This window comes from Bos grunniens, chromosome 11 (assembly GCF_055505025.1).
Source record: "Bos grunniens cultivar Pamir isolate PY7600 chromosome 11, Bosgru_T2T1.0, whole genome shotgun sequence".
NCBI classification, from domain to species: domain Eukaryota; kingdom Metazoa; phylum Chordata; class Mammalia; order Artiodactyla; family Bovidae; genus Bos; species Bos grunniens.
The window spans coordinates 20,631,648-20,654,572 of record NC_141175.1 but is presented as its reverse complement, the minus strand read 5'-3'; the positions used below and the strand labels follow the sequence as shown (position 1 = coordinate 20,654,572).

The 22,925-nt window shown below is 51.9% G+C and overlaps 1 protein-coding gene across 15 annotated transcripts in view; it reads right to left on the bottom strand.

Annotated features, from left to right (window-relative positions):
• The window catches only part of HPCAL1 (hippocalcin like 1), a 117,180-nt gene that overhangs the window by 2,106 nt on the left and 92,149 nt on the right, over positions 1–22,925 (bottom strand). For all 15 annotated transcript variants that reach the window (XM_086323534.1, XM_086323531.1, XM_086323536.1 and 12 more), the window contains 2 exons: positions 3,940–4,335; positions 1,024–1,129 (listed from right to left, as the gene is read on the bottom strand). In XM_086323534.1, the coding sequence (XP_086179660.1) occupies positions 1,024–1,129; positions 3,940–4,317 (484 nt within the window). In that variant the 5' untranslated portion in view covers positions 4,318–4,335. The remainder of the gene's footprint in view (positions 1–1,023; positions 1,130–3,939; positions 4,336–22,925) is intronic.

Sequence of the window (22,925 nt, the reverse complement as noted above, 5' to 3'; positions counted from 1 at the left end):
AAGATGCACAGAGCTGAGAGGTCAGAGCAGATCCTCTGGATCCTCGCAACCACAAGCGATTGAATTATTATCCCCATTTCACAGAAGAGGAAACAGAGGTTCGGAAAAGCCAAGACTGGTGGAACAGATCTATTGAACCCAAAGCCTGTGCCTTGCTACCCTGGAGGGTGGAAGACATGTTTTGAATCTGCCCAAAGGCCACGCCAGGCGCAAGGCCGTCTTGTCTTATGTTGATCGTGTTTTGAAAACTGTCTCCATGGGTAGATGCGCCTGCAGCCCCGCCGCGCCCCTCCCCTGCTGGCTCAGTCCTTGGCCTTCATCTGCAAACTGCACTTTAAGGTTTGGCCGGGGGGGTGGGGGGCTTTCCCATGCATTAGCTTATTTTCAACCCCCAAACACAGTGCAGAGGATATTTTCTCTTTTTCTTTTCTAAATGCTGCATTTCTTTATCCTTCAAAAGCAAATCCGACATGGCTCTGGGGCTGCACTTCATGCGGATCCATCCTGTTTCATGGTTACCCTCCCCAGTGTGGACCCCAAAGAAGCTCACAGCCAAGGCAGAGAAGGAAACACGGGGCACATCCTCCCTGCCAGGCCCCCATGGCCGCCCCCCCGGAACCTACCACTTCTACTGTGGTGTGGTCCCAGCAAGCCTGGCACAGCTGCTACAGACCAGCACCTCCCGACAGAGTCGCCGGGGCCACTGGGGCCTGGAGGAGGGATGATGGGGGCCATCCATCCATCCACCACCCAGGACTCCTGATCCCAGCCCCTCGGGGGTCCAATGTGCCATGGGCACACCTGCCTCTTCTCCCCTGGGACATGCCCACACGCACGCAGTCTCCCCATTCTAGAAGTGAGGAGACTACCGCTCAGGGGGCAGGATACTGGACTCCAAAGCCCAGCTCTCAGCATAGTTGCACTGGCCAGCACTGGGCTGGGCAAGGTCCCAGAAGCTGCGGGGAAAGGCCCCAAACGCCTCTCTGCTCCCAGCAGTGTGGCACAGACATGCAGGGGTCCTACCGTCATTGTTGGTATCCATCTGCCTAAAAATCTTGTCTGTGCGTTTCTCCGGCGTGGACTCGTCCTCTGGCATCTTCATCACGGAGGACACCATTTTATATATCGCCTGCAAAGGGGCACACAGATGCGTGTGCTTAGAGGTTCCAGGTGCTCCTGGGGGGATGGGGCAGAGGCCTGATCTGTACCCCCTACCCTCGCCCACAGCAGGAGGAGAGGCCGGGCTGCCCACCAGCTCCAGGACCCTCCCCAGCTGGAATGTTCTGGGGCTTTTCCCAATAGCATGCATGCATATTGCAGACAGCACATGAGCAAAAGGAAGCCAGCCTCATTTACGTGAGGTTCAAGAACAGGTGAAATGACCCACTGTGACAGTGGCAAGACTGGGGCTGTCTGGGGGCGGGAGGTGGGACAGCTCTCAGACCTTCTGGGGGGGCGGTGCTGGGGACGCTCCCTAACTCAATGGCCGTGACACGGACATATGTGTGCACAGTGCATCACGCGGCACACTTAGCCACAAATATTTGACGTTATTGCTGTACCTCGGTGAGAAGCAAAAAAGACATCCCCTGAAACTCACAGGGGAAACCATACCACCAGCCCCAGAAAGGACAGGCCTGGGGCCCATGGGTCTCTCCAGCAGGACCGAGAACCTTCTCTTCAGGATGCTGCCATCCGAGGGCTCGGCACCATGCAGGCCATCTCTGTCCAAGAGTCCAGGCCCAGTGGTGTGTGCGTGTGTGTATGTGCATCAGTGTGTGTGTGTGTGTGTGTCCAGGGCGCCATGATGAAGCTGGTGACCAGCAGCTCATCAGAGTAACATGCGATAGAGAGGGGGCTGTGCCACTGGGGGATTCTATGCGGAAATGGCTTGACTGATACTCTCATTCCTCAAACAACAGACCAAGAACAGCAGAAACCTGGAAGCTGTAATGTCTTAAAAAGCAGGTTTACAAAACCAAACCAAAAACAATGACTCCAAGTGAGGCTTCTCATATCTATTATACTCTGTACTCCTTGGTCCCTCTCCAACTGCAGGCAGGGGTGGCAAGGCCTCAGCACACAGCAAGTGTGTTTTTCAGGGCCTCCTGGGACAGGCCCCCCTCCTGGGACAGCGCCAGGCACTCGTCCGAGTGCAGAAGAGGCAGAGCCAAGACCCTCCCCATCTCTGCTGGGCTGTGATGCACTTGGAGCCCAGTCTGTTTTGATGAAGGTGTAGCAGCCAGGTGTCCTGCTTAGCATCTGCCGACATGGGGGGAAGGTGCTTAGGGTTTGGGAACTCGGTCTGGGAGCCTAGCAGTCAGATCCCATTTGGACAGGGAGGCACCCCTTACGGCTCTCACGGCTCTGCCACGTCTGTAAGCTTTGGCCTGGCCAGTTTGCTTGGCCAGTGACACAGGAGGGTAAGGGCCAGCAGGTAGGTCGGGACAGGCGATTCCCCGGAAGCAGACCTCTTCTTTCCACTACTGCTTGTTGCTAAGAGCCGGGACCAATGGCTGAAGGATGGTTTCCCTTGAACCTGAGCTGGTTTATTCTCATGGTGTGCAAACTACCTGTTTGGGAAATGGGTCAGGCTACTTGCTGCTGATCAAGGAGTTCCTGAGTTTGATAGCCTCTGTGTGTGGTTTAGTCCAGAAGTTTCTACTGTGTGGACTAGAGAACACCTCCTCTGAGGAATTCTAGAACTGAGTTCCCAGGCTCCAGGAGTGGGGGTGCAGGGGGTGGGAACCCAGGGAGCGGAGGCTCTGTGGCTCTCTACCACACACCCGGGAACCCGGGGAAGTGAACAAAACTTGGTTTCTTGCCAGAAAACAGCTTCCCCGCCAGAGTCGTTGGCAGGAGAGAAGAGCTTTCTGAAGTGGTGCTTCCTGGGCCAGAGCTTATTCAGTCACCACTGATGTTTCAGTCTGGCTTTACAACTGTGTGTTCCTGAGGGCCTGACAAGCTGTCTGTTACATTTTTAAATAGGGGAATATGAAAAGGTCTTGGCGGTGCCTTTCGCAAGTGTCAAGGGTCCTCTCCATTATAATTCCCAGCTCTGTTACTTTGGCCACCTGATGTGAAGAGCCGACTCATTGGAAAAGACCCTGATGCTGGGAAAGATTGAAGGCAGGGCAGGAAATGAAGGGGATGACAGAGGACGAGACAGTTGGATGGCATCACTGACTCAATGGACATGAGTTAGAGCAAACTCTTGAGAGATAGTGAAGGACAGGGAAGCCTGGCATGCTGTCATCCACGGGTTTGCAAAGAGTTGGACATGACTAAGTGACTGAACAACAACTGGTAACTCTCAGGAAATCACACTCCCGCACTGCCCCACCCCGCAACCATACCTAGTCTCAGAGTTTGTGAATGCTCAGAATGACACCCCCTCGCCTTAGAACTGGGGATACCACAGCTCATCAACTGCATGTAGGCCAGGGCTTTTGTACCACCAATGATCGGTAAACAAGGTCCTTCTCCTGCATTGGCAGGTGGGTTCTTTACCACTAGCTCCACCATAGCTCAGTCGGTAAAGAATCTGCCTGTGATACAGGAGACCCGGGTTCAATTCCTGGGCTGGGAAGATCCCCCTGGAGAAAGAAATGACAACCCACTCCAATATTCTTGCCTCGAGAATCCTATGGACAGAGGAGCCTGCACGCTACACAGTCCATGGGGTCGCAAGAGTCAGAGAGGACTTAGCGACTAAACCGCTGCTGCCACCACCTGGGAAGCCCAACAGTGGCTCTTCTCATCACCATCTGCCCGCTGGCCAGGTGACAGCCAGTCATTTTCTGAAGGGCAGGAAAGAGGGGCAGGCAGCCACGTGGCCCCGAAGGTCCAGAGGCGGGCCGAGGAGTAGCGCATGGTCCCCGAGTGGACGGGGTCTGCCGAGGCCCCGCCCCCGGGGCCGGCCCCGCCCCCTGGGCGCACCTGCACGATCTCCAGCATCTCGCTGCGGCTGATGTAGCCGTTGCCGTCGAGGTCATACATGCTGAAGGCCCACTTGAGCTTCTGCTCCAGCTTGCCCCGCGAGGTCACGCTCAGCGCGATGATGAACTCCCTGAAGTCGATGGTGCCGTCGCCATTGGTGTCAAAGGTGCGGAAGACGTGCTCGGCGAACTTGGAAGCGTCGCCGTAGGGGAAGAAGTTGGCATAGATCTTCTTGAACTCGTCCACGGTCAGGTGGCCGGTGGGGCAGTCCTTGAGGAAGCCCTTGTACCACTCCTGCAGCTCATGGTCTGTGAACTCCGTGTTCTCCCGCAGGTCCTGCAGCACTTCGGGTCGCAGCTTGCTGTTTTGCTTGCCCATGGCGGCCGGTGGGGATACCTGCAAGACAGAAGCCGGGCTGGAGATGGGGTGGGCAGGGTGCAGGGGAGGGATCCCCACCTCCCACGGCCGCCCATCGGGTCAGAGGACTGTCCCCTGAGTGTCCCCCACCAGTGGCCCGAGAGGTCTGACTCCGGCCTTCACAGTGATGAGCCGTCCCCAGTATGTGTAGGACCCCTGCAGGGAGGGGGACCCTTAGTCTGTGTACCAAGAGGAAGGTCGGGTGCTCCAGTGGAATCAGGACCGGCTGCCTCGCACTGCAAGATCTATCCTGACCTCCAGAATTGGAAATGTGGAGAAAACAGCCACATAAAATCAATGGGAATGAGGCCCTCACCCCTGGGAATGAGTGCCCAGCACGGTTTGTACAATCCTGGAGGCTGAAACCCTTCTCATCACCTTCATCAGCTCCCAGCCAAACTGTCACCCTGACTGCAGCACACACCCCCTGTTCTGAGCATTTCTTTCCTCTTTCAGGCACCGCGTTCTGATTTTATCCTTAGAACAGGCATCCAGAAACTTTTAAGGAATCCCTTCTTGTTTTGGCCTCTGAGAAACCTATGGTTGGGAGCACTGTGTGGATCTGGAATTAGCACCAAGAGGATGTATCCAGTGTGCATAGTAAAGTCCCAGGCAACTGCAGGCATGCAAACGCATGCTCTCCATGGAGTTTTCCCCTAACGCCTGCACAGAAGACTGACCCTGCATGCATGCTACATTGCTTCAGTCATGTCTGACTCTTTGTGACCCCATGGACTGTAGCCTGCCAGGCTCCTCTGTCCACGGGATTCTCCAGGCAAGTATACGGGAGTGGGTTGCCATGTCCTCCTCCAGGGGAGCTTTCCAACTCCAGGATCGAATCCACATCTCCTGTGTCTCCTGCATTGCAGGTGGACTCCTTACCACTGAACCACCAAGGAAGCCCTTTCGAAGCATACAGAACAGAAAATGAAAACAAAGGGTTTTCTGGCTTCCCTGGTATCTCAGCAATAAAGAATCCCCCTGCCAATGCAGGAGACACAAGTTCGATCCCTGGTCAGGGGAGATCCCTCATGCCACAGAGCAACTAAGCCTGTGTGCCACAACTACTGAGCCTGTGCTCTAAAGCCAGGAGCTGTGACTACTGAGCCCACCTACCCCAGCTACTGCAGCCTGTGTGCTCTAGAGCCCACAACAGGAGAAGCCTGAGCACCACACCTAGAGAGTAGGTCCTGCTCTCTGCAACTAAAGGGAAGCTGGAGCAGCAATGAAGACCCAAATAGCCAAACATAAATAAAATTATAAAAAACACACAAAGGGTTTTCCACCCTCGTCACAGAGGTAACCACCTTGAACTGCTTTTTTTCTTTTTTTAGCATCTTATCATCTTAAAAAAATTTTTTTTGGCCACACTGTGCAGTGTGGGGGATTTAGTACCCAACTAGGGGATTGAACCTGAGCCCCCTGAACTGGGAGCACAGAGTCTTAACCACTGGACTGCCAGGGAAGTCTCTCGAACTGCTTCTTAACCTTTATGAATCCTAAACATTATGTACTGAATCCCCATTTGGAAAGATATTCAATGCAGTTCACATATTTCCCCTAGCAATTCCTTTTTCTTCAATCTCCTCCCAGGTTTTACTAGTTTTATACACGTCACTATTTTTACTTTATGACTTTAAGTTTACATACATTTAAATTTACAGAAATTTAAATTATAGAAAAGTTCCTTTTCTAACCCCCAGGTGGGGGTGGGGGTGGGAATATCTTTCAAAATTACAAACATGTTGCCATGGACACAGCAACCCCACTTCTAGAAACACATCTAGAGATGCTCCCACCCATGCCAATAGCTTGTGTACAGCACAGCCACTTCCAGGCTTCCTCAGTGGCTCAAAGGTAAAGAATCCACTTGCAACTCAGAAGACACAGGAGACCCTGGCTTGATCCCTGGGTCAGGAAGATCTGGAGGAGGGCATGGCAACCCCCTCCAGTATTCTTGCCTGGAGAGTCCCATGGACAGAAGAGCCTGGTGGGCTACAGTCCATGGGGTCTCAAAGAGTCAGACACGCCTGAAGCGATGCCGCACAGCACACAGACCACTGCCTGCACTATTGTCTGTAATAATGAACAACCCAGACATCTGTCATTGCGATCGATGCAAAATAATCTTCAAGATGTATTTTTAAGTGAAAAGAAAAGGCGCAGGACAGCACACAGAGTTTGCCACTGTTTGTGAAAGAAAGAGAAAATCTACGTGTGTTGTTCATACTCAGAATGACTTCTTGGGAAATGATAACACTGACCACAGAAAGAGAGATGGCTGATAGACAAGGGTCACATGGCGAGTTTTTACTGTAAATCTTTTTGTAACTTCAAATGTGGAACTCTGTAGTTTTATTAAAAAAAAAACACACACACACACACACATAAGAATCCTCTATGTCTCGGTCCAGCAAAATGACAGGGATCTCTTGATTCTCTGGGAGATTAAGTTATTAATCCCCCTTTTAATCTCCCTCTCCTCCCCTCCCCCTTCCACATCCGCTTCTGTCCTGCGTGGGAACCATGACTTTCACAGGGTCAGGGTTTACCCTCTCCACTTTCCGTTCTGCTTTACCTGTTGGTTGATCCTCGCAAGTGGAAACCAGCAAGTCGCTATGGAAATTGGTTGTCAGTTTCCGATGGCCCCCAGCACCTTCCACCCCCCACAACCCTACTCCCACCCCAGGGCTCCCAGGCTCGACCTAAGATGCCCTGCAGATTGCACATGTCCACCTCCGTATTTCCTGCACTAAAAGGCTGATCTGTGATCCTTTGCTCAGTTCAGCTGCTCTCAAGGCTTTGTATTTGCCACGCTCCTCTCAGTTCTGAGTCTTCCAGCCAGCGGCTGCAGGGAGGGAGAGGAGTGGTTTGTCTCAGATGTCTCTCCTTCTGCCTCCCACCTTTGGCTTCCAAGGCAGCCACCCATGTGCAGAGGGGGCTGCAATGTGGAGGGTCTCACCGCACCCACCCACCGTCGCTCTTCACTCCTTCCGCTGAGACCCGAGGCTGTTCTGTTGGTGGCGTGCGTCCACGTGTCCAGAAAGGCCGGCAGAGAGGGCCAGCTGCTGTCACGGACTGAACTGCTGCCCACAAATTCACACACTGACCTCCTAACTCCTGGACCTCAGGATGTGGCTGTATTTGGAGACACAACCCTCAGAGTGATCATTAAGATAAAAGAGGCCATGGGAATTCCCTGGCAATGGTGAGAACTCTGCACTTCCCATGCAAGGGGGTGGGGGGCAAGAGTTTGATCCCTGGTTGGGGAACTAACTTCTCATATGGTGCGGTGAGGCCAAAAGTATTTAAAAACCAATCTGACTGGTGCCCTTGAATAGAGGAGCTTGGGATGCAGACCCAGAGGAAAGGCCACGTGAGGACACAGGGAGACGGCTGTCGATGGGCCAAGAAAGGCCTCGGAAGGAGCCAGGCCTGCTGACACCTTGACCTCAGATGTTCGGCCTCCCAGAACTGTGAGAGAATACATTTCTGTTTTTGAAGCTGTCCAGTGTACTGTGCTAAGACAGCTGCCCAGGGAACTGAGCTGATAACACGTGGCATCAATGTCTGTGGGGCAGAACCCTGTGTTAGGGGCCTTGTGGTTCCAAAAGGCTTAACTCCTGACCTGCCAGCATCAAGGACAACCACAAGAAGGTCCTTGGACGTGGGACACTTTTGTTTTTAATCAGACACCTCGCCTGTATTCGTCCCGCTTCACCAGGGAGGAAGCTGACCGGGAGGCTCCGGAGGCAAAGCTGGCCCTCGGACCTGATCATCTGGCCCCATCTCACAACTTCCTGGGGGCAGCTAGGGGAGGAAGGGCCTGGGGAGGGCGGGAGGACAACGTGGTCATGAACATGGCCTTCCTGGCCGCCTTGATAGTCAACGCACATCCTTTCCCTAAAGCATTCCTTCTCATCATGGAAACGAGCCACCTCTGGGAAGCTCTGGGCTCCGAGAGCTCAGGGTCGGTCCTTTCACATCTTTTTTTTTGTGGCTGCATGGCACAGCCTGCAGGACCTTAGTTCCCTGAGCCTGGATCGAACCCTGGGCCCTGGCAGTGACAGCACCGAGCCCTGAACACTGGACTGCCAGCGAATTCCCAGGATCAGTCCCTTTAGAATCCATTTGCCTCAGTGAAAACCAAACCGCCGCTCAGAACCATGGTATCAGATGGCCTCAGAACGTGCTGGCGATTTGTATTCTTTAAGATCCACAAGATGCCAAACTCCTAATTCCTCCTCCGCCTGATGTGACAAATGTTTATGGAGAGGAAGATGTTTATGGAGAGGAAGATGTTTATGGAGAGGAAGATGTTTATGGGGAGGAAGATGTTTATGGAGAGGAAGGGACCATATCGGGGATGGGACAAGGACGGTCAATACAACTGCTAGGAGGTGACAGCCAGGGGCTCCAAGGTCTGCCTGGGGAGGCTTCAGCTTTCCCAGCCCTTCTCACGTGTCCCTGCAGGCAGATATGTGAGGCTTCAGAGTCCTCTTCCCTCCCCGGGCCTGGCTCAGAGTGTGCATCAATGTGGGGGGAGTGGGTCTTCCCGCCGTGGTGGTGGTGGTCCTGGTTGTGTACACAGATGTACACACACCTGCTAACTCTGGAGGCAGGTAAGTGTGTTAGTCACTCAGTCGTGTCTGACTCTTTTTGACCCCTGTGGACTATAGCCCGCCAGGCTCCTCTTTCCATGGGCTTCTCCAGGAAAGAGTACTGGGGCGGGTTGCCATTTCCTTGTCCAGGGGATCTTCCTCACCTAGGGATCGAACCCAGGCTTCCTGCACTGCAGGCAGATTCTTTACTATCTGAGCCACCAGGGAAGCAGTTTCTGGCAAAGCTGGCATTCCAGCAGAGCCTTGATGCATCCTGGCCCCTCTGGGGGGAGCCCTTCCTGAGGGTTCTGGGGCTCACCGGATGGCAGGACTCTGCGATGGGTGTATCAGGCATGGATCCTGCCTTTGAACAGAGTTCCCCAAGGCCGGAGCGCATGGAAGGCAGCATCGGTCCACTGCAGCATCAAAAACCCCACCACGGTCATTCTAACTGCAGCTGCAGTTCATCAAGCACTCAAGCTGGGCCAGGGGTTGTGCAGATCATTTTATAAATGGTGAAACCGAGGCTTGGGGGTGGTAAGTAACTTTCCCTGGGTCCCACAGCTGTTGGAGCTGGGATGTGACCAGGATGTGACCAGGAGTCCATCTTGAGCTTGACCACAGAGCTCAACAATTGACCTTGAACCCTGGGAGGTGGTCAGAGCAGGCCTGGCACTCCCAGCTGTAGAGAGAAGAAAAGCAAGGTGGGGAGAATTTGAGGGATGTGTTTAGGAAACAAAAAAAGATAAATTTTACTTGGGAGGGGGGAAACTATCAAGAAACCGTGGGTGGAAAAACATGTTTTCCTACCATTGTCTTGAAGGTTGAGTGACTAACATCTGCGGCTGTCAAAGTCAGGGCTGATGGGAGACCACATTTTTTAGGACGGTATGGCAGGAATCCATCACTGAGTTTCCAGTCTCCTTTAGGGAGACCTCACAGCTCCGAAGTAGGGCCCCCCCACCTCTGCTTTGATTTCTTGACCACACTCAGTCAGCTGAATTAAAGGGCTGACTTAGAGAGTTACCCTTTAAAAGTCAGTAGCATGTACTTATGCCGTAGGACACTGAATGATGAACTCCTCAGATCAGTAGGTGACCAATACGCTACTGGAGATCAGTGGAGAAATAACTCCAGAAAGAATGAAGAGATGGAGCCAAAGCAAAAACAACACCCAGTCATCGATGTGACTGGTAATGGAAGTAAAGTCTGATGCTGTAAAGAGCAGTATTGCACAGGAACCTGGAATGTTAGGTCCATGAATCAAGGCAAGTTGGAAGTGGTCAAACAGGAGATGGCAAGAGTGAACATCAACATTTTAGGAGTCAGTGAACTAAAATAGACTGGAATGGGTGAATTTAACTCAGATGACTATTATAGCTACTACTGTGGGCAGGAATCCCTTAGAAGAAATGGAGTAGCCATCATAGTCAACAAGAGTCCAAAATGTAGTACTTGGATGCAATCTCAAAAATGACAGAATGATATCTGTTCATTTCCAAGGCAAACCATTCAATATTACAATAATTCAAGTCTATGCCCCAACCACTAATGCCAAAGAAGCTGAAGTTGAATGGTTCTATGAAGACCTACAAGACCTTCTAGAACTAACACCCCCAAAATATGTCCTTTTCATTACAGGGAACTGGAATGCAAAAGTAGGAAGTCAAGAAATACCTGGAATAACAGGCAAATTAGGCCTTGGAGTACAGAATGAAGCAGGGCAAAGGCTAATAGAGTTTTGCCAAGAGAACACACTGGTCATAGCAAACACCCTCTTCCAGCAACACAAGAGAAGACTCTACACATGGACATCACCAGATGGTCAACACCGAAATCAGACTGATTACATTCTTTGCAGCCAAAGATGGAGAAGCTCTATACAGTCAGTAAAAACAAGACTGGGAGCTGACTGTGGCTCAGACCATGAACTCCTTATTGCCAAATTCAGACTTAAATTGAAGAAAGTAGGGAAAACCACTAGACCACTCAGGTATGACCTAAATCAAATCCCTTATGATTATACAGTGGAAGTGAGAAATAGATGTAAGGGACTAGATCTGATAGATACAGTGCCTGAAGAACTATAGACTGAAGTTCGTGACACTGTACAGGAGACAGGGATCAAGACCATCCCCAAGAAAAAGAAATGCAAAAAGGCAAAACGGTTGTCTAAGGAGGCCTTACAAATAGCTGTGAAAAGAAGAGAAGCAGAAGGCAAAGGAGAAAAGGAAAGATATACCCATTTGAATGCAGAGTTCCAAAGAATAGCAAGGAGAGATAAGAAAGCCTTCCTCAGTGATCAGTGTAAAGAATTAGTGGAAAACAATAGGATGGGAAAGACTAGAGATCTCTTCAAGAAAATCAGAGATACCAAGGGAACATTTCATGCAAAGATGGGCACAATAAAGGACAGAAATGAATGGTAGGGACCTAACAGAAGCAGAAGATATTAAGAAGAGGTGGCAAAAATACACAGAAGAACTATACAAAAAAGATCTTCACAACCCAGATAATCACGATGGTATGATCACTCACCTAGAGCCAGACATCATGGAATGTGAAGTCAAGTGGGCCTTAGAAAGCATCACTACAAACAAAGCTAGTGGAGGTGATGGAATTCCAGTTGAGCTATTTCAAATCCTAAAAGATGATGCTGTGAAAGTGCTGCACTCAATATGCCAGCAAATTTGGAAATCTCAGCAGTGGCCACAGGTCTGGAAAAGGTCAGTTTTCATTTCAATCCTAAAGAAAAGCAATGCCAAAGAATGCTCAAACTACCACATAATTGCACTCAACTCACACGCTAGCAAAGTAATGCTCAAAATTCCCCGCCAGGCTTCAGCAATACATGAACCATGAACTTCCAGATGTTCAAGCTGGATTTAGAAAAGGCAGAGGAACCAGAGATCAAATTGCCAACATCCGCTGGATCATCGAAAAGGCAAGAGAGTTCCAGAAAAACATCTATTTCTGCTTTATTGACTATGCCAAAGCTTTCGACTGTGTGGATCACAACAAACTGTGGAAAATTCTTCAAGAGATGGGAATACCAGACCACCTTACCTGCCTCTTGAGAAATATGTATGCAGGTCAGGAAGCAACAGTTAGAAGTGGACATGGAACAACAGACTGGATCCAAGTTGGGAAAGGGGTATGTAAAGGCTGTATATTGTCATCCCGCTTATTTAACTTATATGCAGAGTACCTCATGAGAAATACTGGGCTGGAGGAAGCACAAGCTGGAATCAAGATTGCCGGGAGAAATATCAATAACCTCAGATATGCAGATGACACCACCCTTTTGGCAGAAAGTGAAGAGGAACTAAAGAGCCTCTTGATGAAAGTGAAAGAGGAGAGTGAAGAAGTTGGCTTATAGCTCAAAATTCAGAAAACTAAGATCATGGCATCTGGTCCCATCACTTCATGGCAAATAGATGGGAAAATAGTGGAAACAATGGCTGACTTTATTTTTCTGGGCTCCAAAACCACTGCAGATGGTGATTGCAGCCATCAAATTAAAAGACGTTTGCTCCTTGGAACAAAATTATGACCAACCTAGATAGCATATTAAAAAGCTTTGTCAACAAAGGTCCATCTAGTCAAGGCTATGGTTTTTCCAGTAGTCATGTATGGATGTGAGAGTTGGACTATAAAGAAAGCTGAGTGCTGAAGAATGGATACTTTTGAACTGTGGTGTTGGAGAAGACTCTTGAGAGTCCCTTGAACTGCAAGGAGATCCAACCAGTACATTCTAAAGGAAATCAGTCCTGAATATTCATTGGAAGGACTGGTGCTGAAGCTGAAACTCCAATACTTTGGCCACCTGATGCAAAGAGCTGACTCCTTTGACAAGACCCTGATGCTGGGAAAGATTGAAGGCGGGAGGAGAAGGGGACGACAGAGGATGAGATGGTTGGATGGCATCACCGACTCAATGGACATGAGTAAACTCCAGGAGTTGGTGATGGACAGGGAGGCTTGGCGTGCTGCAGCCCATGAGGTTGCAAAGAGTTGGACACAACTGAGCGACTGGACTGAAGTGAACCGCCATAGCAAGTTCAAGGCAATTACAAGGATGTCAAAGTCCCCCTGGGGTGCCAGGTAAAAATCCAGGGTTGGGGGGATTTATGGTTGTAGAAATCCCCTAAGAGCACAAGCTGAACTTAGATGAAAAGAGTGGAGATGACTGGCCGCATAACAGTGTGAACGCACTGAACACAACTGAACCGCACACTTAGAGATGGCTAAGATGGTCACGTCTATGTTGTGCCTGTGTTTTACCACAAGTTTCAAAAGGGCAGGGTGTATTTCAGGGAGGGTCGGGCGGTGGAGGGACCACCCTGGGCCCCTTTGGGGTCTGATCGTCTAGGATCCCTGCGTCTGGAGGTCCCTGGTCGAAGAACCCTGTGTCCCTCTCTGAGATGGGGAAGCCTCTCACCATATGGGTGAACGCTCCCCTCCTCCCAAGAAAGGCAATGGAGTCGGAGAAGGCACTGCAGCATTCCCTGGAAGAATCTGGAAACTCGTTGTCTACGAGCCCTGTGAGCCTCATCACACCCTGCACCCAACAAACAGGGAGCAAACGTAACTGTGCAAATGCTCGTGCCCACGTGTCCACTAGCCGGCGCCCAGGAGTGCAGGCCACCCTCGCCCTCTGCGTGTCCTCAGGGCCTAGGGTCAGGCCGGGTACACGGGGTGTGCCCAGAATATTCCAGTCCCCTTGGTCCTCCAACTGGCTGGGGACGCAGGGCCTGTTCTCATGGCTCCTTGTGGCATACAGATGGGGCATAATAAGTGACACAAAGAGGTGCTGGGGTGAGGGGGGAGCAAGAGGAAGTCCAGCCTCTGAAGAGGAATCCTTTATTCCCACACAGGGCCGAGGCAGTCTGCTAGGAAGATGGCAGGTGGAAGCCACTCTGAATGACAAGGAGACTTAAGAAGCCACCGGAGGCTTGACCCCAAAGGTCAGCTCTAGGGCACGTGGCAGATTCCAGGCACTGTGGGTAGGGGTCATGCTCAACTGGGCTGGGAGGAGGCAAGGCCATCTCCATCATCTGCATCTTAGAGACAAAGAACTGAGGCTTCTGGGGAGCAGAAGCTTGTCTGGGGGCAGGTGGGGCTGGGAACTCCCCAGGCCACTTTCAGCACCAGAGTCCATGGGCAGAGATGGAGGCCACCAAGGTGCTCCTAGCTGGTGACCACTTCCTCTGCACAACCTCCCCCCCCAACATTAACCTTCTCACCAGTATTGCAAGACAACCTTCCCCCTGGGACTCTCACTGTGAAGCCATGAAGGGGCCCACGAATGTCAAATAAAGCTCCACCAGCCCTCCCAGTCGGGCTTTAATGGTGGCTCAAATGATAAAGAATCTTCCTGCAATGCAGGAGACCCAGGTTCAGTCCCTGGGTCAGGAAGATCCCCTGGAGAAGGGAATGGCTACCCACTCCCATACTCTTGGCCTGGAGAATTCCATGGACAGAGGAGCCTGGTGGGCTACAATCTATGCGGTCCCAAAGAGTCAGAGACAACTAAGTGACTAACACACACACAGCACTCTCAGCCCCCCTTGCATGGGCCTGTGCGTGCTGCCCAAAGGCTCAGATGAAATATCTAAGAAGAACCTTATTCCAGTTCTCTCTCCTGGAGGCTCTCGGCCTGAAGCAGGCAGCCTCAAGGGAACAGAGACAGTGGAACGCTGCACCCCAGTGACCCGTCCATTACAAATTAAGCCAATGAACCAACTTATTGACAATCGCCTGGCTGGAAAAGATGGCTGACAAAAAGCAAGGCTTTCTGCAATGACAAAGCCAACACTCCCACTTCCCAGCAGAAATGGCCCCCTGGCCCTATTGTCAGGCAAACACCCCAGGCTTCATTTACCAGAAAATCTTAACTTTCATCTCCAGTGAAAGATGGGGTTCAGAACAGACGTGCCGGGGGAGGGCAATTGATTCAAGCTCTTACTGGGCTTCAAGAGCGTCATGACCAAGCAGGGCTTGCATTAGACAAGCAACAGCATTCTGAGAGCCTCAAAGATGACATTTTATTCACAGTAATGGAAAAATGAGGGAGGGAGTTAGTGTAGCCCTAAAAGCCATCTCTCTGGTTCTCAGTTACTCTGTTATTGTTCTTAATGTGCTAAATTGGAACAGAAAAAAAAAAGTAAACACGTAGCTGGGGAGCCCTATGAAAATATTTAACCCAAAGTCAGTATTGCCTGCAAATTAAAGCCTTTTTTTTTTAATGGCGTAGCTGTATCTGCCGACCAGAGAGTCTCCTGGAACTGAGGGCTTGAATGTCCCATTAATCACAGCTCAATGCCGGCTGCCAGCGTGGGTAGACATTTCATGCCATTGCTCCAAAACGCTTTCATCAACCCAGATCTCCAAAGCTTGCTAGGCCAAGCAGACTCAGAAACACTTGGAGGGAATATGATGGGAGAGGTGGGAAGAACCAACTCCTGATAAAAGGCCAAAGCTGGGGAGGAGGCTGGAGGGGCGAGGCCGTGAATTTGCACTTCAAGGGACGGGAGGGCCCAGATGAGACTGGCTTGTTCTGTCTGGGGCAGAAAAGGACACAGTGGGCTGGAAGCGGGCAGAAGAAAACAGGCAGTCTGTGTCATTTCTCTTGCAGCACCAGCCCTGGGTCTTTCTGGTGACTCGTGGACAAACACTCCTCCTGGGCTGAGCCCCTGTCCTAGGGAGAAAAGAGGCTGACGGCATTTGCGTCCTTCTTTCCTCCAAGTAAGCAGGTGGGGAAGCAAGCCTCCTGCTGCCTTAGCTTCTAGTGCGGCTGCTCTGAGGGGCCAGTCCTGTTCCAAGGCCTGTGTCAGCTGCCAGGACCCGGTGCGCCGGCAGCGCTGGCTGCAGCGAGGTTGGGTGGACGCTAGAGGGTGCAGTCGGGCAGGCTCCCCAAGAGACCCCGCCTCCCAGCTTCCTGACCCCGCCCCTGCCACGCCCCCTTCACCTGGCCGGCGCTTCAGTTTTTCCACCTGTAAGCTGTGATTCATGGGAAATAGATGGGGAAACAGTGGAAACAGTGTCAGACTTTATTTTCTTGGGCTCCAAAATCACTGCAGATGGTGACTGCAGCCATGAAATTAAAAGACGCTTACTCCTTGGAAGGAAAGTTATGACCAACCTAGATAGCATATTCAAAAGCAGAGACATTACTTTGCCAACAAAGGTCCGTCTAGTCAAGGCTATGGTTTTTCCTGTGGTCATGTATGGATGTGAGAGTTGGACTGTGAAGAAGGCTGAGCGCCGAAGAATTGATGCTTTTGAACTGTGGTGTTGGAGCAGACTCTTGAGAGTCCCTTGGACTGCAAGGAGATCCAACCAGTCCATTCTGAAGGAGATCAGCCCTAGGATTTCTTTGGAAGAAATGATGCTAAAGCTGAAACTCCAGTACTTTGGCCACCTCATGCGAAGAGTTGACTCATTGGAAAAGACTCTGATGCTGGGAGGGATTGGGGGCAGGAGGAGAAGGGGACGACAGAGGATGAGATGGCTGGATGGCATCACCGACTCGATGGACCTGAGTCTGAGTGAACTCCGGGAGTTGGTGATGGACAGGGAGACCTGGCATGCTGAGATTCATGGGTCGCAAAGAGTCGGACACGACTGAGCGACTGAACTGAACTGAACTGAAGCTGTGATTTGTGCAATACAGGAACCCTTAGTCACATGGGGTTATTGAGCACTTAAAATGTGTGCGGTCTGAATTCATATATGTTCTCTAGGAGTAAAATTTACACTGGATTTTGACAACTTAATATGGGAAAAAGTATTTCATTAATAATTTTTCTCTCCTAATTGCAAGTGAAATGATAAATGATACCACTTGAGATACAGTGGGTTAAGTTAATTATGCTGGTAACATTAATCTCATTTGTTTAACTTTTTAAAGGTGGATACCAGAAAAGGTAAAATTATATGTGTAGGTGGCTGTGTTTTATTTCTAGTGACTGCTCAGCACTGGGTACATCCTAGGGGCCTGGTTTAGGGGGCCACCAAGTTCATTAGCACCTCGACTGCAGGCCCACTGCTAACTGCGACCAGCTGGGAGAGGTGGCCTGTGTTTATTTCACTCCTTGGTGCCCATGAGTGTAACACAGTGGTGTTTTGCATGTCATAATTACAGGTGAGACCCACGAGTTTCTATTTTCAGCAGCTTCAAGAATTTTGCCGGAGACCAGCTGCAATGAAGACCTAGGTCTAGTCCCCGCTACGGGTAAGGATGGGAGGAGGGGCTGAAGAGACAGGGCATTCCTCCTCCTCTTCTGAGGGAGAACACGAAGCCCAGGTGAGAGCTGGGGGACGAGGGGGTCAGTAACACCTCTGGAGCCGGCGGTTCCCGGGTGCACCTAAATCTAAATTCAGACCACAGGCCTTGGGGAGCCCATTTCCAGAGGCTTCCTGAAAGCCTATTGCATCAGAGCTTCACCAGCTGGTTGGACTCCAAGCAGTGACTTGGTTGAGAAATCCAACTGAGTGTCCTCCTGACTCCTGGACCTGCCCCAGCAGCTTAAAATCCCAAGAGCTCCCAAAGCTTTAAAAAATATATAAAAGAGGGACTTCCCTGGTGGTCCCATGGCTAAAACTCCATGCTCCCAATGCAGAGGGCCCAGGTTTGACCTCTGGTCAGGGAACTAAATCCTACATGCTGCAACAAAGTTGGAAGATCCTGTATGCTGCAACTAGGAGCCAGCGCAGCCAAATAAATGAATAATAAGTATTTTTTTTAATATATAAAAGAAAGCAGGGAAGGAGGAGGGAAAAAAGAGAAGGGAAAGAAGGAAGGAAAGAGGCAGGCTGGCCAAGCAAGGCAGAGAAATCTCCCTATCTGAGCCACTCTCCCCTTCCACTTTCCTGAAGTTGACATGCCCTCCGTGAGGCTGGGGGAAAGAAGAGGTGGAGAAAAGGAAAGGAGACTCCCCAAGAGGATGTTCTTCCCCTTGAAGAACCACTCACTCAACAGGAAGAGGAGCCGTGTAGCTTTCCCTGAACACCTTGTGCCTCTGAAGTCACCGTTCATCCATGTGGCTGCTCGCCTCAGCTGCCAGCAAACTCCTATTCATCCACCAAAGCCCAACTCAAATGCCACCTACTCATGGAAGCATTTTCCAACCCTGCTACAGTTGTTCCTCCTTTTGTATTCTAGTAGCATTTTTAAACCTATTTCTCTTGTGACCTCAACTTTTAGTACATCATTTACTTATGTTTTTCCCTCATTAGACTGTGAGTTCCTTGAGCAAAGAGTATATACCTCACTTATGCCAGTAGGAGAGCATGCTAGCATGTTCTAGCCCCAAGGTCTTTGATTCTGCAGTTCCCCAAGGACAGGGAGCCAAGTCCACGGGGTCACAGAGTCAGACATGTCTGAGCATTTCTGAACCACCACCACCACCACCTGGGCTGCCCCTCCTTCCCGTCAGTATCTGCAAGGCACACTTTCTCAGTGTTCACGTCTTTGCTCAAGTCTTCTTGGGGGAACCTCCTCCAGGGAGACCATCTTGAGTAGCATCTGCCCTCACCCTGGCCCCTTTCCGTGGCCATTCCCACTACTTGGTACTGTATTGATACATGGTTGACTCCCTGCTTTTGTTCACTGCTACATCTCCACAGTTCCCAGAACAGGGCACACAACCAGGGCTCAGTCAAAATATCTGAAACAATGCTTGTGTGACCAAGGGCTTAGCACAGTGCCCAAATGAATGAACAGATGAATAAGAGAACGGGTTTCCTCTAGGACCCTGTTGCTCTAACAGTTTCTGACTCTGTACCTGGGCTTCCCAGGGGGTGCTAGTGGTAAAGAACCCGCCTGCCAATGCAGGAGACGTAAGAGCCTCGGGTTCAATCCCTGCGTTGGGAAGATCCTCTGGAGGAGGGCATGGCAACCCACTGCAGTATTCTTGCCTGGAGAATCCCATGGACAGAGGAGCCTGGTGAGCTACAGACCATAGTGTCACAAAGAGTCAGACACAAAAACATCAGGAATATGGATGACTTCAAGCTCCAAGAAGGGACATTCTGGAATTCAGACGTGGTGTCTGGAAAGTTCCATCTACCAGCACAGGACCAGCTGCAGCAGAAGAGGGGGCCTGGAGGTGTCAAACTCGCAGTCCACTCACTGGGCTGGGGCCATCTCCTCCCTCCCCCGTGAACACACCCCAGCTGTGTGGTCCTATGCCTGGTGTGCCTCGCCCCAGAGCCAAGGTCACGGCTACTTGAATCTTCAGGGGATGAGTGCTTTGAGCTGCTTCCCCAGGGAAGGAAGGCAGGTTGGTGGATCAGACATAAATGAGCCTCTGCGGGAAGAACACGACAGGGAGAGGAAGAGGAAATGGCCCGGAGGGTGAGCCTCCCTCCACGGAATCGTTGACGCACAGGAAAAGGGCTTGAGGTAGGACCAAAACCAAGACGCCGTGATTTTCCTTAAGGCCGTTGTCCCTGCTACGCATCCGGCCAGAGGTGAGGTCCACGTGTCTGCAGAGGGAGCTGGAGGCCGGGCCAGGGGCACAGCCAGCAGCCTGGTGAGGGGCAAGCCTGAGCGAGCCTGCTGGGGGTTAAAGTGCAGAGTCCCCAGAGCCCGGGGCTTCCTCTGCCCCAGCTGAAGCCTCGTTTGAAGGCAACTGTGAGGCTTAGCGGGGGCACATCCCTGAACGCCAGCCTGGTGTGAGGAGGAAATCTGTTCCCTTTGGCCCACAAACGTTCCTGAGGCCCCTTCTGTGTCAGGCGTGGAAACGCCAGGATGAATGAGACACAGGGCCCCTCTCCAGGTGCCCCCTGTGCCCTCGAGCACACCCATGACAAGAGTAAGGTATCGAGTGAGGCTTGCTTACAAGGGACCCGGAGTGCTCCGGGTGGGCGGACAAAGGGAATGGGGTTTGCCAGGGCGAGGGGACCGGGAGAGAACCCACCCCATGCCACTGATACCCAGACGGGAGTGGTGAGCCTGACTACAGAGTGCCAGGAACGCCGTGCAGACGGCAGAGGAGGCGGTCATAGGGAGCAACAGAAGGGGGGCTGGAAGGGGGTGCTGGTAATGCCCCCCCACCCTCCCCAGCAAATGCCCATGCCCCCTGAAAACGCTCAGAATGAATCTAGCCTGGGACGCAGGGCTCTGCCCCTGTTCAATCCAACAACAAAAGCTCTGAGTTTGAATCAAACAACGTTATGAATCACAGGGCATCTCCTTCTTGGGGACCCAGAGCCGGCTGCAAACTAACGCTCTTTTGAAGGAAACCTAAGAGCCCACAGCAGACTGGACGCTGCTGGCTGGAGGCAGGAGCTGGTCTGAGACTTCAGAAGCCCCCATACCAGCCCCTTGATAGATCTGCTCCCTCTTCGGTCAGCCCTGGGGGACAGAGTTCATGGTAGACGGGGGGCGCCCTCATCCTAGTTGGCTTATTACGCACGGAGGTTTGGGCCACCAGCGCTCGCACATTGTGGAGTAAATTCCTCCAGCTGCCTGGGCCTGGCCGGCTGTGCAGTGACTCATGTAAACCAAGCCCGCGCGGGAAAGACCTGCAGGCAGGCGGCAGAGTGAGTCTGCGATTCTACTCCAGTTCTCCGAGCCGGACGTGAGCTGCAGTCCTCCCGCAAGGCAACGTCCTCCCTGTGGGAGAGGAAGCAAGCATCCTGGCCAGGGGGCCCACACACCGCAGCCTTGATGACTGGCAGCTCTCAGGGAACGCGCTGGACTGGGTCCTGGAATCAGGCAGTCCCCTGTCTCAAGGCTCGAGACAAAGCCTCTGTTTGCTCCTCTGTTAAATGGGACCACTGTCAGTCTCGGGGAGCTGAGTCAGGATGGGGATTGTGTACAGGAGGGACCCCCCCCTCACTGGGCCATAAATGTCCAGCCTGAGTCTCTTCCCAGGACCCTCTCTCTAGTCTTCTGGTCTTGGCTGTCTCTTAGCATCTCTGGGCCTCAGTTTCCTTGGCTGTAAATGGGAAGAACAGTCCCAGCCTGTTGATTTCACAGCATGGTGGTGAGGATAAAGGGAACTGAAGGCCAAGAAAGGGCTCTGACAAATATGAAGCATCAGACAAATATATGGAAATTCTATTGCACCTTTTATGATAAAAGAAATGTGCAAAGTGCTTGATGAGCTTAATCACAGTATCGGACGGAGCCAGGCTCGGAGGCGGGTCCACACTTTTCAGCAGACCCTCTACCTTGCATGCTCAGTGCACACGAGGGTGGGCAGAGGGGCTGGGATCCTAGGGGCTCAATACATGCAGCGGGGGGCAGGGCCAGTGAAATTCCAACTCCTGTTCTTCAAGAAGAAAATGAGGGAAGAAGACAGGAGAACCCAGCCCTGCAACAGCACAGACCCTTGGCTCACACTGCCAGGGCAAACTGGGCTCTAGTCAAAGCCCCCCAGGATCAGCACAATGGAGCACACGCACTAAGTCACTTCAGTCATGTCTGACTCTGTGACCCCAGGGACTGTAGCTCCCCAGGCTCCTCTGTCCATGGGATTCTCCAGGCCAGAATACTGGAGTGGGTGGCCATGCCCTCCTCCAGGGGACCTTCCTGACCCAGGGATCGAACTCGCTTCTCTCATGTCTCCTGCATTAGCACGTGGGTTCTCTACCGCTAGCGCCACCTGGGAAGCCCCCAGCACAACAGCGGACGCCACAAAGGCCCATCCCCAGGAGAGAGGCGCCTGTCCAACTGCAGAGTGTCTCCTGTGGCTTCTAGCTGGTTCAGGTCCACGGGCTTGAGGATCCTGTGGACACTCAGGACAGGCTCCTGAAGGACAGGGAGCTTCCCAGGAACTGAAGACCAGCCCAGAGCAACCCCAGTGTTTCCGGGGGCTGGCCGCTCAGATCTGTGTGGACAGGGTGGGCCTGGGACACACTTGTGCACACACACACCCTACTGCACACACCACACATGTCATACACACCCCCACACACAATACCACCCTACACCACACACAAAACACACACACCCTACTGCACACACCACACATGTCACACACACCCCCCACACACAATACCACCCTACACCATACACAAAACACACACACCCTACTGCACACACCACACACACCTCCCACACTATACCAGCCCACACCATACATATACACCACACACACACCCCCACACAATACCACCACACACACACAGCCCCCCACACACACCCTACTGCACATACCACACACGTCACACACACCCCCACACACAATACCACCCTACACCATACACAAAACACACACACCCCACTGCACACACCACACACGTCACACACACCCCCACACACAATACCACCCTACACTATACCCATACACCACTCACGCACACACACACACACCCTACTGGACACGCCACACACGTCACACACACCTCCCACATGTCACACACACACCCCACATAATACCATCCTACACCATACCCATACACCACTCACGCACACACATACACCCTACTGCACACACCACACACGTCACACACACCTCCCACACTATACCAGCCCACACCATACATAGACACCACACACACACACCCTACTGCAAACACAATACACGTCACACACACACCCCACATGTCACACACACACCTCACATGATACCACTCGACACCATACATATACACCACACACACACACATTTCCTACTGGACACAGCACACATGTCACACACACACACCCCCCCACAACACCCCCCAACACCACACACATACACACACACCATACTGCACACACCACACACGTCACACAGACATCCCCCACACACCATATACATACACCACACAGACACACACACACTGTATTGCCCACCCCACACACATTTCACACACAACCCCCCCACACCATACACACACAGACACACACACATACACCACGCACAGACACACACTCACACTCGGCACGGCCCTTTCCTCCACACTGCTGCGGCCCCACCACACGCTGCCTGGAAGCCTCAGTCAGTTCTCTGGCTCCAGTGGGAGAGAAAC